At 44.4% G+C, this 13,423-nt stretch overlaps 1 protein-coding gene across 1 annotated transcript in view; it reads left to right on the top strand.

Annotated features, from left to right (window-relative positions):
• The first annotated feature begins 779 nt into the window (after positions 1–779).
• Positions 780–13,423, top strand: part of LOC139395365 (serine/threonine-protein phosphatase 2A 55 kDa regulatory subunit B gamma isoform-like) — a 26,082-nt gene continuing 13,438 nt past the window's right edge. Inside the window, exons 1-3 of the mRNA XM_071142932.1 lie at positions 780–843; positions 6,975–7,084; positions 11,914–12,097. Of these exons, the coding sequence (XP_070999033.1) occupies positions 780–843; positions 6,975–7,084; positions 11,914–12,097 (358 nt within the window). The remainder of the gene's footprint in view (positions 844–6,974; positions 7,085–11,913; positions 12,098–13,423) is intronic.

The following is a 13,423-nucleotide window of genomic DNA, read 5'->3' as shown; positions in this document are numbered from 1 at the left end:
CTACTACTGCTACTGCTACAATTCCTGTTCCGGTTTGTTACCAAGGAAATACTTCTGCTACTACAACTACAATTCCTGTTCCTGTTCCTGTTTGTTACCAAGGAAATACTACTGCTGCTACAGTTCCTGTTCCTGTTTGTTACCAAGGAAATACTGCAGCGCAGTGGATATTATCACGCACACGGAGGAGTGCTACTCTCTCCCTCTCTTTCTCTCACACAGTCACAGGCAGACAAATGGACGACTCTCTCTAACAGCGTATCAGTGGATTTCTCATTGTTTCGGGACTTCTCTTGCTGGCCTGGTGTGTGTAGTGGTGTGTGTAGTGGTGTGTGTAGTGGTGTGTGTAGTGGTGTGTGTAGTGTGTGTGTAGTGTGTGTTTTTATCAGAGGTCACGCCGCGTGCTGTGGGAGTGTGTGTGGGCGAGCCACCTTCTCTCAGGTCCCCTCCCCTCTCATCCTTTTCTACCTAATCTCTCTCTCTCTCTCTCTCTCTCTCTCTCTCTCTCTCTCTCTCTCTCTCCACCCCCCTCTCCTATTCACCCTTCTCTCCCTCTCCACACCTCACCAAACTCCTTCCCTCTCTTCCCCCTCTCTCTCTCTCCATCCTCACCACACCTCTCCCTCTCTTCCCTCTATCCTCTCTATTCCTCCGCCCCTCCATATCCCACGATGCCTTGCCCCAGGCCACTGCGCTAGGCCCCAGCAGTATGGGCAGAGCCTGGGAGGGGAGAGAGAGCTCTGATTGGTCCAGGTCGGGTCCCCTTTCCTTTGCTTCCAATGGGGGAGGACACCGAGAGCTCCAAAGTCAACCACAACTTCCTGCGAGACTATGTCACCGAAGGTAGGCTTATAACACCTTTTTTTTTTTTACCTTAAGTAGGTTTATAACACCTCTGTTATCTTAAGTATGTCTATAACACCTCTGTCACCATATGTAGGTTTATAATATCACTATGTTACCTTACATAGGTTTATAATAGCTCTATGTCACCTTAAGTAGGCTCATAACACATTTTTTATCTTAAGTAGGTTTATAACACCTCTGTTATCTTAAGTAGGTTTATAACAATTCTGTTATCTTAAGTAGGTTTATAACACTTCGGTTATCTTAAGTAGGTTTATAACACCTCTGTTATCTTAAGTAGGTTTATAACACCTCTGTTATCTTAAGTAGGTTTATAACGGCTCTATGTCACCTTAAGTAGGTTTATAACGTCTCTATGTCACCTTAAGTAGGTTTATAATACCACTATATAATCAAAGCTTATAATACATATATTTTACCTTAAGTAGGTCTACAATGGCTCTATGTCACATTAGGTAGGTTTATAATACCTCTATGTTAGATTAAGTTTGCGTATTATAACTCTGTCAAGTTACGTAGACCTAGAGCGCCACTTAGTTTCTGAAGGTAGGCTTCCAACATATCTCTGTTACCGAAGGTAGGCTTCAAACATATCTCTGTTACCGAAGGTAAGCTTCCAACACATCTCTGTTACCGAAGGTAGGCTTCCAACACATCTCTGTTACCGAAGGTAGGCTTCCAACACATCTCTGTTACCGAAGGTAGGCTTACAATATATCTCTGTTACCGAAGGTAGGCTTCCAATATATCGCTGTTACCGAAGGTAGGCTTCCAATATATCTCTGTTACCGAAGGTAGGCTTCCAACACATCTCTGTTACCGAAGGTAGGCTTCCAACATATCTCTGTTACCGAAGGTAGGCTTCCAACATATCTCTGTTACCGAAGGTAGGCTTCCAACACATCTCTGTTACCGAAGGTAGGCTTATAGCATATCTCTGTTACCGAAGGTAGGCTTCCAATATATCTCTGTTACCGAAGGTAGGCTTCCAACACATCTCTGTTACCGAAGGTAGGCTTCCAACATATCTCTGTTACCGAAGGTAGGCTTCCAACACATCTCTGTTACCGAAGGTAGGCTTCCAACATATCTCTGTTACCGAAGGTAGGCTTCCAACACATCTCTGTTACCGAAGGTAGGCTTCCAATATATCGCTGTTACCGAAGGTAGGCTTATTACATATCTCTGTTACCGAAGGTAGGCTTCCAATATATCTCTGTTACCGAAGGTAGGCTTCCAACACATCTCTGTTACCGAAGGTAGGCTTCCAACATATCTCTGTTACCGAAGGTAGGCTTCCAACACATCTCTGTTACCGAAGGTAGGCTTCCAACATATCTCTGTTACCGAAGGTAGGCTTCCAACACATCTCTGTTACCGAAGGTAGGCTTCCAATATATCGCTGTTACCGAAGGTAGGCTTCCAACACATCTCTGTTACCGAAGGTAGGCTTCCAACACATCTCTGTTACCGAAGGTAGGCTTCCAATATATCGCTGTTACCGAAGGTAGGCTTATTACATATCTCTGTTACCGAAGGTAGGCTTCCAATATATCTCTGTTACCGAAGGTAGGCTTACAACACATCAATTTAGGTAGGTTTATAATACCTCTCTGTCCTCTTAGGTACACTTATAATGTAGGCGTACAACGGCACTACATGACAAAAGATAGGCCTACAACCAGTTTAGAATCAGAGATGTTTGTTTGAGAGAGAGAGAGAGAGTTAAGGGTTCAGAGCTGGACTCCTCCATGTTGCTGGCTGTCTCTGAACGTACATTATTAAGGACATTACCAGATCTAGAGGTAATGTCCTTAAAACTGAGCCCAGAATAGACCTGCTTGTTGAAGCTTCACCTCTCATTAGGACTGTGTGTGTTTTCTAGTCTACATCTGTGTGATGTGTGATCAATCAGTTTATTCCAGTTCAGAATGAAAATTATTTATTGTATTTTAGCAGCAAACAGTTCCAAACTAGACAGATATGTAAGAGTGTTTTTAATGGGGGGGGGGGGGGGGGGGGGAAATAAACACAAATATATATTCACATGAATACTTAATTGCAGTTTTATTTGTTTTGGTCTATATTGAATTTGTTTTAGGCATAAGGTCATAAAAATGTACCAATATTTACATATAGTTGCATATTTTCCTGACGTTACGTCCGAGGAAAACACAACATTTCTAAATTGGGCTGAAAAACTTTAAGAACCCCAGTGGTTCTGATCCCTTATGGGGTAGTAACAGTAGGATGCTGACTCAGTGGTTCTGAACCCTTATGGGGTAGTAACAGTAGGATGCTGACTCAGTGGTTCTGAACCCTGATGGGGTAGTAACAGTATGATAGTAGGATGCTGACTCAGTGGTTCTGAACCCTTATGGGGTAGTAACAGTATGATAGTAGGATGCTGACTCAGTGGTTCTGATCCCTTATGGGTTAGTAACGGTAGGATGCTGACCCAGTGGTTCTGAACCCTTATGGGGTAGTAACAGTATGATAGTAGGATGCTGACTCAGTGGTTCTGATCCCTTATGGGGTAGTAACGGTAGGATGCTGACTCAGTGGTTCTGAACCCTTATGGGGTAGTAACAGTAGGATGCTGACTCAGGGGTTCTGAACCCTTATGGGGTAGTAACAGTAGGATGCTGACTCAGGGGTTCTGAACCCTTATGGGGTAGTAACAGTAGGATGCTGACTCAGTGGTTCTGATCCCTTATGGGGTAGTAACAGTAGGATGCTGACTCAGTGGTTCTGATCCCCTGCCTAATGGGGTAGTACCGGTATGATAGTAGGATGCTGACTCAGTGGTTCTGATCCCTTATGGGGTAGTACCGGTATGATAGTAGGATGCTGACTCAGTGGTTCTGAACCCCTGCCTAATGGGGTAGTACCGGTATGATAGTAGGATGCTGACTCAGTGGTTCTGAACCCTTATGGGGTAGTACCGGTATGATAGTAGGATGCTGACTCAGTGGTTCTGATCCCCTGCCTAATGGGGTAGTACCGGTATGATAGTAGGATGCTGACTCAGTGGTTCTGATCCCTTATGGGGTAGTACTGGTATGATAGTAGGATGCTGACTCAGTGGTTCTGAACCCTTATGGGGTAGTAACAGAATGATAGTAGGATGCTGACTCAGTGGTTCTGAACCCTTATGGGGTAGTAAAAGTAGGATGCTGACTCAGTGGTTCTGAACCCTTATGGGGTAGTAACAGTATGATAGTAGGATGCTGACTCAGTGGTTCTGAACCCTTATGGGGTAGTAACAGTAGGATGCAGACTCAGTGGTTCTGAACCCTTATGGGGTAGTAACAGTAGGATGCTGACTCAGTGGTTCTGAACCCTTATGGGGTAGTAACGGTATGATAGTAGGATGCTGACTCAGTGGTTCTGAACCCTTATGGGGTAGTAACGGTATGATGTTGACTCAGGGGTTCTGATCCCTTATGGGGTAGTAACAGTATGATGTTGACTCAGGGGTTCTGATCCCTTATGGGGTAGTCCCGGTATGATGGTAGGATGCCGACTCAGTGGTTCTGATCCCTTATGGGGTAGTACCGGTATGATGGTAGGATGCTGACTCAGTGGTTCTGATCCCTTATGGGGTAGTAACAGTAGGATGCTGACTCAGTGGTTCTGAGCCCTTATGGGGTAGTAACAGTAGGATGCTGACTCAGTGGTTCTGAACCCTTATGGGGTAGTAACAGTATGATAGTAGGATGCTGACTCAGTGGTTCTGAACCCTTATGGGGTAGTAACAGTATGATGCTGACTCAGTGGTTCTAAACCCTTATGGGGTAGTAACAGTATGATGGTAGGATGCTGACTCAGTGGTTCTGATCCCTTATGGGGTAGTAACAGTAGGATGCTGACTCAGTGGTTCTAATCCCTTATGGGGTAGTAACAGTAGGATGCTGACTCAGTGGTTCTGAACCCTTATGGGGTAGTAACAGTATGATAGTAGGATGCTGACTCAGTGGTTCTGAACCCTTATGGGGTAGTAACAGTAGGATGCTGACTCAGTGGTTCTAAACCCTTATGGGGTAGTAACAGTAGGATGCTGACTCAGTGGTTCTGAACCCTTATGGGGTAGTAACAGTATGATGCTGACTCAGTGGTTCTAAACCCTTATGGGGTAGTAACAGTATGATGGTAGGATGCTGACTCAGTGGTTCTGATCCCTTATGGGGTAGTAACAGTAGGATGCTGACTCAGTGGTTCTAATCCCTTATGGGGTAGTAACAGTAGGATGCTGACTCAGTGGTTCTGAACCCTTATGGGGTAGTAACAGTATGATAGTAGGATGCTGACTCAGTGGTTCTGAATCCTTATGGGGTAGTAACAGTAGGATGCTGACTCAGTGGTTCTAAACCCTTATGGGGTAGTAACAGTAGGATGCTGACTCAGTGGTTCTGAACCCTTATGGGGTAGTAACAGTATGATGCTGACTCAGTGGTTCTAAACCCTTATGGGGTAGTAACAGTATGATGGCAGGATGCTGACTCAGTGGTTCTGATCCCTTATGGGGTAGTAACAGTAGGATGCTGACTCAGTGGTTCTAAACCCTTATGGGATAGTAACAGTAGGATGCTGACTCAGTGGTTCTGAACCCTTATGGGGTAGTAACAGTATGATGCTGACTCAGTGCTTCTAAACCCTTATGGGGTAGTAACAGTATGATAGTAGGATGCTGAGTCAGTGGTTCTGAACCCTTATGGGGTAGTAACAGTATGATAGTAGGATGCTGACTCAGTGGTTCTGATCCCTTATGGGGTAGTAACAGTAGGATGCTGACTCAGTGGTTCTGAACCTTTATGGGGTAGTAACAGTATGATAGTAGGATGCTGACTCAGTGGTTCTGAACCCTTATGGGGTAGTAACAGTAGGATGCTGACTCAGTGGTTCTGAACCCTTATGGGGTAGTAACAGTAGGATGCTGACTCAGTGGTTCTGAACCCTTATGGGGTAGTAACAGTATGATAGTAGGATGCTGACTCAGTGGTTCTGAACCCTTATGGGGTAGTAACAGTAGGATGCTGACTCAGTGGTTCTGAACCCTTATGGGGTAGTAACAGTAGGATGCTGACTCATTGGTTCTGAACCCTTATGGGGTAGTAACAGTATGATGGTAGGATGCTGACTCAGTGGTTCTAAACCCTTATGGGGTAGTAACAGTATGATGGTAGGATGCTGACTCAGTGGTTCTGATCCCTTATGGGGTAGTAACAGTAGGATGCTGACTCAGTGGTTCTAAAACCTTATGGGGTAGTAACAGTAGGATGCTGACTCAGTGGTTCTGAACCCTTATGGGGTAGTAACAGTATGATGCTGACTCAGTGGTTCTAAACCCTTATGGGGTAGTAACAGTATGATAGTAGGATGCTGAGTCAGTGGTTCTGAACGCTTATGGGGTAGTAACAGTATGATAGTAGGATGCTGACTCAGTGGTTCTAAACCCTTATGGGGTAGTAACAGTATGATAGTAGGATGCTGAGTCAGTGGTTCTGAACCCTTATGGGGTAGTAACAGAATGATAGTAGGATGCTGACTCAGTGGTTCTGAACCCTGATGGGGTAGTAACAGTATGATAGTAGGATGCTGACTCAGTGGTTCTGAACCCTTATGGGGTAGTAACAGAATGATAGTAGGATGCTGACTCAGTGGTTCTGAACCCTTATGGGGTAGTAACAGAATGATAGTAGGATGCTGAGTCAGTGGTTCTGAACCCTGATGGGGTAGTAACAGTATGATAGTAGGATGCTGACTCAGTGGTTCTGAACCCTTATGGGGTAGTAACAGAATGATAGTAGGATGCTGACTCAGTAGTTCTGAACCCTTATGGGGTAGTAACAGAATGATAGTAGGATGCTGACTCAGTGGTTCTGAACCCTTATGGGGTAGTAACAGTAGGATGCTGACTCAGTGGTTCTGAACCCTTATGGGGTAGTAACAGAATGATAGTAGGATGCTGACACTGACAATATTTTCCTCTGATGTTACAGAAACTGATACTGTATTGATCTCTCTCTCTCTCTCTCTCTCTCTCTCTCTCTCTCTCTCTCTCTCTCTCTCTCTCTCTACCCCCTTCCTCCCTCCCTCTCTCCTAGCTGATGTAATCTCTACAGTGGAGTTCAACCACACAGGAGATCTGCTGGCTACGGGGGACAAGGGAGGCAGAGTCGTCGTCTTCCAGAGAGAGACCGTGGTTGGTCACAAGGTGGTCATAGAGTGGTCATAGAATGGTATTAGTGGTCATAGAGGGGTCACAAGGTGCTCATAGAATTGTCATAGAGGGGTCATAGAATGGTCGTAGTGGTCATATAATGGTAGTAGTGGTCATAGAGGGGTCATAGAGTGGTCAAAGAATGGTAGTAATGGTCATAGAGGGGTCATATAATGGTCATAGAATGGTAGTAGTGGTCATAGAGTGGTCATAGAATGGTAGTAGTGGTCATAGAGGGGTCATAGAGTGGTCAAATAATGGTAGCATTGGTCATAGAGTGGTCATAGAATGGTAGTAGTAGTCATAGAATGGTAGTAGTGGTCATAGAATGGTCATAGAATGGTAGTAGTGGTCATAGAGTTGTCATAGAATGGTAGTAGTGGTCATAGAGGGGTCATATAATGGTAGTAGTGGTCATAGAGTGGTCAAAGAATGGTAGTAGTGGTCATGGAGTGGTCATATAATGGTAGTAGTGGTCATAGAATGGTCATAGAATGGTAGTAGTGGTCATAGAGTGGTCAAAGAATGGTAGTAGTGGACATAGAGTGGTCATAGAATGGTAGTAGTGGTCATAGAATGGTCATAGAATGGTAGTAGTGGTCATAGAGTGGTCATGGAATGGTAGTAGTGGTCATAGAGTGGTCATAGAATGGTCGTAGTGGTCATAGAGTGGTCATAGAATGGTCGTAGTGGTCATAGAGTGGTCATAGAGTGATCATAGAATGGTCATAGAATGGTCGTAGTGGTCATAGAGTGGTCATAGAATGGTAGTAGTAGTCATATAATGGTAGTAGTGGTCATAGAATGGTCATAGAATGGTAGTAGTGGTCATAGAGTTGTCATATAATGGTAGTAGTGGTCATAGAGTGGTCAAAGAATGGTAGTAGTGGTCATGGAGTGGTCATAGAATGGTAGTAGTAGTCATATAATGGTAGTAGTGGTCATAGAATGGTCATAGAATGGTAGTAGTGGTCATAGAGTTGTCATATAATGGTAGTAGTGGTCATAGAGTGGTCAAAGAATGGTAGTAGTGGTCATGGAGTGGTCATAGAATGGTAGTAGTGGTCATAGAATGGTCATAGAATGGTAGTAGTGGTCATAGAGTGGTCAAAGAATGGTAGTAGTGGTCATAGAGTGGTCATAGAATGGTAGTAGTGGTCATAGAATGGTCATAGAATGGTAGTAGTGGTCATAGAGTGGTCATGGAATGGTAGTAGTGGTCATAGAGTGGTCATGGAATGGTCGTAGTGGTCATATAATGGTAGTAGTGGTCATAGAGGGGTCATAGAGTGGTCAAAGAATGGTAGTAATGGTCATAGAGGGGTCATATAATGGTCATAGAATGGTAGTAGTGGTCATAGAGTGGTCATAGAATGGTAGTAGTGGTCATAGAGGGGTCATAGAGTGGTCAAATAATGGTAGCATTGGTCATAGAGTGGTCATAGAATGGTAGTAGTAGTCATAGAATGGTAGTAGTGGTCATAGAATGGTCATAGAATGGTAGTAGTGGTCATAGAGTTGTCATAGAATGGTAGTAGTGGTCATAGAGGGGTCATATAATGGTAGTAGTGGTCATAGAGTGGTCAAAGAATGGTAGTAGTGGTCATGGAGTGGTCATAGAATGGTAGTAGTGGTCATAGAATGGTCATAGAATGGTAGTAGTGGTCATAGAGTGGTCAAAGAATGGTAGTAGTGGACATAGAGTGGTCATAGAATGGTAGTAGTGGTCATAGAATGGTCATAGAATGGTAGTAGTGGTCATAGAGTGGTCATGGAATGGTAGTAGTGGTCATAGAGTGGTCATAGAATGGTCGTAGTGGTCATAGAGTGGTCATAGAATGGTCGTAGTGGTCATAGAGTGGTCATAGAGTGATCATAGAATGGTCATAGAATGGTCGTAGTGGTCATAGAGTGGTCATAGAATGGTAGTAGTAGTCATATAATGGTAGTAGTGGTCATAGAATGGTCATAGAATGGTAGTAGTGGTCATAGAGTTGTCATATAATGGTAGTAGTGGTCATAGAGTGGTCAAAGAATGGTAGTAGTGGTCATGGAGTGGTCATAGAATGGTAGTAGTAGTCATATAATGGTAGTAGTGGTCATAGAATGGTCATAGAATGGTAGTAGTGGTCATAGAGTTGTCATATAATGGTAGTAGTGGTCATAGAGTGGTCAAAGAATGGTAGTAGTGGTCATGGAGTGGTCATATAATGGTAGTAGTGGTCATAGAGTGGTCAAATAATGGTAGTAGTGGTCATGGAGTGGTCATAGAATGGTAGTAGTAGTCATATAATGGTAGTAGTGGTCATAGAATGGTCATAGAATGGTAGTAGTGGTCATAGAGTTGTCATATAATGGTAGTAGTGGTCATAGAGTGGTCAAAGAATGGTAGTAGTGGTCATGGAGTGGTCATAGAATGGTAGTAGTGGTCATAGAATGGTCATAGAATGGTAGTAGTGGTCATAGAGTGGTCAAAGAATGGTAGTAGTGGTCATAGAGTGGTCATAGAATGGTAGTAGTGGTCATAGAATGGTCATAGAATGGTAGTAGTGGTCATAGAGTGGTCATGGAATGGTAGTAGTGGTCATAGAGTGGTCATGGAATGGTCGTAGTGGTCATATAATGGTAGTAGTGGTCATAGAGGGGTCATAGAGTGGTCAAAGAATGGTAGTAATGGTCATAGAGGGGTCATATAATGGTCATAGAATGGTAGTAGTGGTCATAGAGTGGTCATAGAATGGTAGTAGTGGTCATAGAGGGGTCATAGAGTGGTCAAATAATGGTAGCATTGGTCATAGAGTGGTCATAGAATGGTAGTAGTAGTCATAGAATGGTAGTAGTGGTCATAGAATGGTCATAGAATGGTAGTAGTGGTCATAGAGTTGTCATAGAATGGTAGTAGTGGTCATAGAGGGGTCATATAATGGTAGTAGTGGTCATAGAGTGGTCAAAGAATGGTAGTAGTGGTCATGGAGTGGTCATAGAATGGTAGTAGTGGTCATAGAATGGTCATAGAATGGTAGTAGTGGTCATAGAGTGGTCAAAGAATGGTAGTAGTGGACATAGAGTGGTCATAGAATGGTAGTAGTGGTCATAGAATGGTCATAGAATGGTAGTAGTGGTCATAGAGTGGTCATGGAATGGTAGTAGTGGTCATAGAGTGGTCATAGAATGGTCGTAGTGGTCATAGAGTGGTCATAGAATGGTCGTAGTGGTCATAGAGTGGTCATAGAGTGATCATAGAATGGTCATAGAATGGTCGTAGTGGTCATAGAGTGGTCATAGAATGGTAGTAGTAGTCATATAATGGTAGTAGTGGTCATAGAATGGTCATAGAATGGTAGTAGTGGTCATAGAGTTGTCATATAATGGTAGTAGTGGTCATAGAGTGGTCAAAGAATGGTAGTAGTGGTCATGGAGTGGTCATAGAATGGTAGTAGTAGTCATATAATGGTAGTAGTGGTCATAGAATGGTCATAGAATGGTAGTAGTGGTCATAGAGTTGTCATATAATGGTAGTAGTGGTCATAGAGTGGTCAAAGAATGGTAGTAGTGGTCATGGAGTGGTCATATAATGGTAGTAGTGGTCATAGAATGGTCATAGAATGGTAGTAGTGGTCATAGAGTGGTCAAAGAATGGTAGTAGTGGTCATAGAGTGGTCATAGAATGGTAGTAGTGGTCATAGAATGGTCATAGAATGGTAGTAGTGGTCATAGAGTGGTCATGGAATGGTAGTAGTGGTCATAGAGTGGTCATAGAATGGTCGTAGTGGTCATAGAGTGGTCATAGAATGGTCGTAGTGGTCATAGAGTGGTCATAGAGTGATCATAGAATGGTCATAGAATGGTCGTAGTGGTCATAGAGTGGTCATGTAGTGGTCATAGAGTGGTCGTAGTGGTCATAGAGTGGTCATAGAGTGGTCGTAATGGTCATAGAGTGGTCATAGAGTGGTCATAGAGTGGTCATAGAATGGTCGTAGTGGTCATAGAGTGGTCTTAGAATGGTCATAGTGGTCATAGAGTGGTCATAGTGTTCATAGAATGGTTGTAGTGGTCATAGAGCTGTCATAGAGTGGTCATAGAGTGGTCATAGAGTGGTCATAGAATGGTCGTAGTGGTCATAGAGTGGTCATAGAGTGGTCATAGAGTGGTCATAGAATGGTCGTAGTGGTCATAGAGTGGTCATAGAGTGGTCATAGAGTAGTCGTAGTCATCATAGAGTGGTCATAGAGTGGTCGTAGTGGTCATAGAGTGGTCATAGAGTGGTCGTAGTGGTCATAAAGTCACAGGTCATGTCCTTGTTATCTCTACTTCCACCTAATGTGTTTACTTGTTCACCTTCACTGGCTGGTGTAGACTGGTCGTCAGTGTGGTAACTTAGCTAGTGTCTGGTCAGTATATCATCAGTGTGTTAGCTAGTGTCTGGTCAGTGTGCTAGCTAGTGTCTGGTCAGTATATCATCAGTGTGCTAGCTAGTGTCTGGTCAGTATATCGTCAGTGTGCTAGCTAGTGTCTGGTCAGTGTGCTAGCTAGTGTCTGGTCAGTGTGCTAGCTAGTGTCTGGTCAGTATATCATCAGTGTGCTAGCTAGTGTCTGGTCAGTATATCGTCAGTGTGCTAGCTAGTGTCTGGTCAGTATATTGTCAGTGTGGTATGGAAGTGGTTACTATATCGTTATATTCTCTCTCCTCTCCTGTCCTCTCCTCTCCTCTCCCCTCTACCTTCTCTCTTCTCCCCCTACCTCCTCTCCTCTCCTCTCCTCTCCCCCCTACCTCCTCTTATCTCCTCTCCTCTCTTCTCTCCCTACCTCCTCTCCTCTCCCAGCCTAAAGGGGAGTTGGAGCAGGTGGGGGAGACGGGTGAGTCGGGGGAGTATAATGTGTACAGTACCTTCCAGAGCCACGAGCCTGACTTTGACTACCTGAAGAGCCTGGAGATCGAGGAGAAGATCAACAGGATACGATGGCTGCCTCAACAGAACGCCGCCCACTTCCTGCTCTCCACCAACGGTGAGTAGACTAACTACCCATAATCCTCCTCTCCACCAACGGTGAGTGGACTAACTACCCATAATCCTCCTCTCCACCAACGGTGAGTGGACTAACTACCCATAATCCTCCTCTACACCAACAGTGAGTAGACTAACTACCCATAATCCTTTTCTCCACCAACGGTGAGTAGACTAACTACCCATAATCCTCCTCTCCACCAACGGTGAGTAGACTAACTACCCATAATCCTCCTCTCCACCAACGGTGAGTAGACTAACTACCCATAATCCTCCTCTCCACCAAAGGTGAGTAGACTAACTACCCATAATCCTCCTCTACACCAACGGTGAGTGGACTAACTACCCATAATCCTCCTCTCCACCAACGGTGAGTAGACTAACTACCCATAATCCTCTTCTCCACCAACGGTGAGTAGACTAACTACCCATAATCCTCCTCTACACCAACGGTGAGTGGACTAACTACCCATAATCCTCCTCTCCACCAACGGTGAGTGGACTAACTACCCATAATCCTCCTCTCCACCAACGGTGAGTAGACTAACTACCCATAATCCTCCTCTCCACCAACGGTGAGTAGACTAACTACCCATAATCCTCCTCTCCACCAACGGTGAGTAGACTAACTACCCATAATCCTCTTCTCCACCAACGGTGAGTAGACTAACTACCCATAATCCTCCTCTCCACCAACGGTGAGTAGACTAACTACCCATAATCCTCTTCTCCACCAACTGTGAGTAGACTAACTACCCATAATCCTCTTCTCCACCAACGGTGAGTAGACTAACTACCCATAATCCTCCTCTCCACCAACGGTGAGTAGACTAACTACCCATAATCCTCTTCTCCACCAACGGTGAGTAGATTAACTACCCATAATCCTCCTCTCCACCAACGGTGAGTAGACTAACTACCCATAATCCTCTTCTCCACCAACGGTGAGTAGACTAACTACCCATAATCCTCCTCTCCACCAACGGTGAGTGGACTAACTACCCATAATCCTCCTCTACACCAACGGTGAGTAGACTAACTACCCATAATCCTCTTCTCCACCAACGGTGAGTAGACTAACTACCCATAATCCTCCTCTCCACCAACGGTGAGTAGACTAACTACCCATAATCCTCCTCTACACCAACGGTGAGTAGACTAACTACCCATAATCCTCCTCTCCACCAACGGTGAGTAGACTAACTACCCATAATCCTCCTCTCCACCAACGGTGAGTAGACTAACTACCCATAATCCTCCTCTCCACCAACGGTGAGAAGACTAACTACCCATAATCCTCCTCTCCACCAACGGTGAGAAGACTATA

This window comes from Oncorhynchus clarkii, unplaced genomic scaffold (genome assembly GCF_045791955.1).
Source record: "Oncorhynchus clarkii lewisi isolate Uvic-CL-2024 unplaced genomic scaffold, UVic_Ocla_1.0 unplaced_contig_1477_pilon_pilon, whole genome shotgun sequence".
Taxonomy (NCBI): Eukaryota; Metazoa; Chordata; class Actinopteri; order Salmoniformes; family Salmonidae; genus Oncorhynchus; species Oncorhynchus clarkii.
The sequence above is the reverse complement of the archived record's forward strand: the minus strand, read 5'-3'. Positions and strand labels throughout refer to the sequence as shown.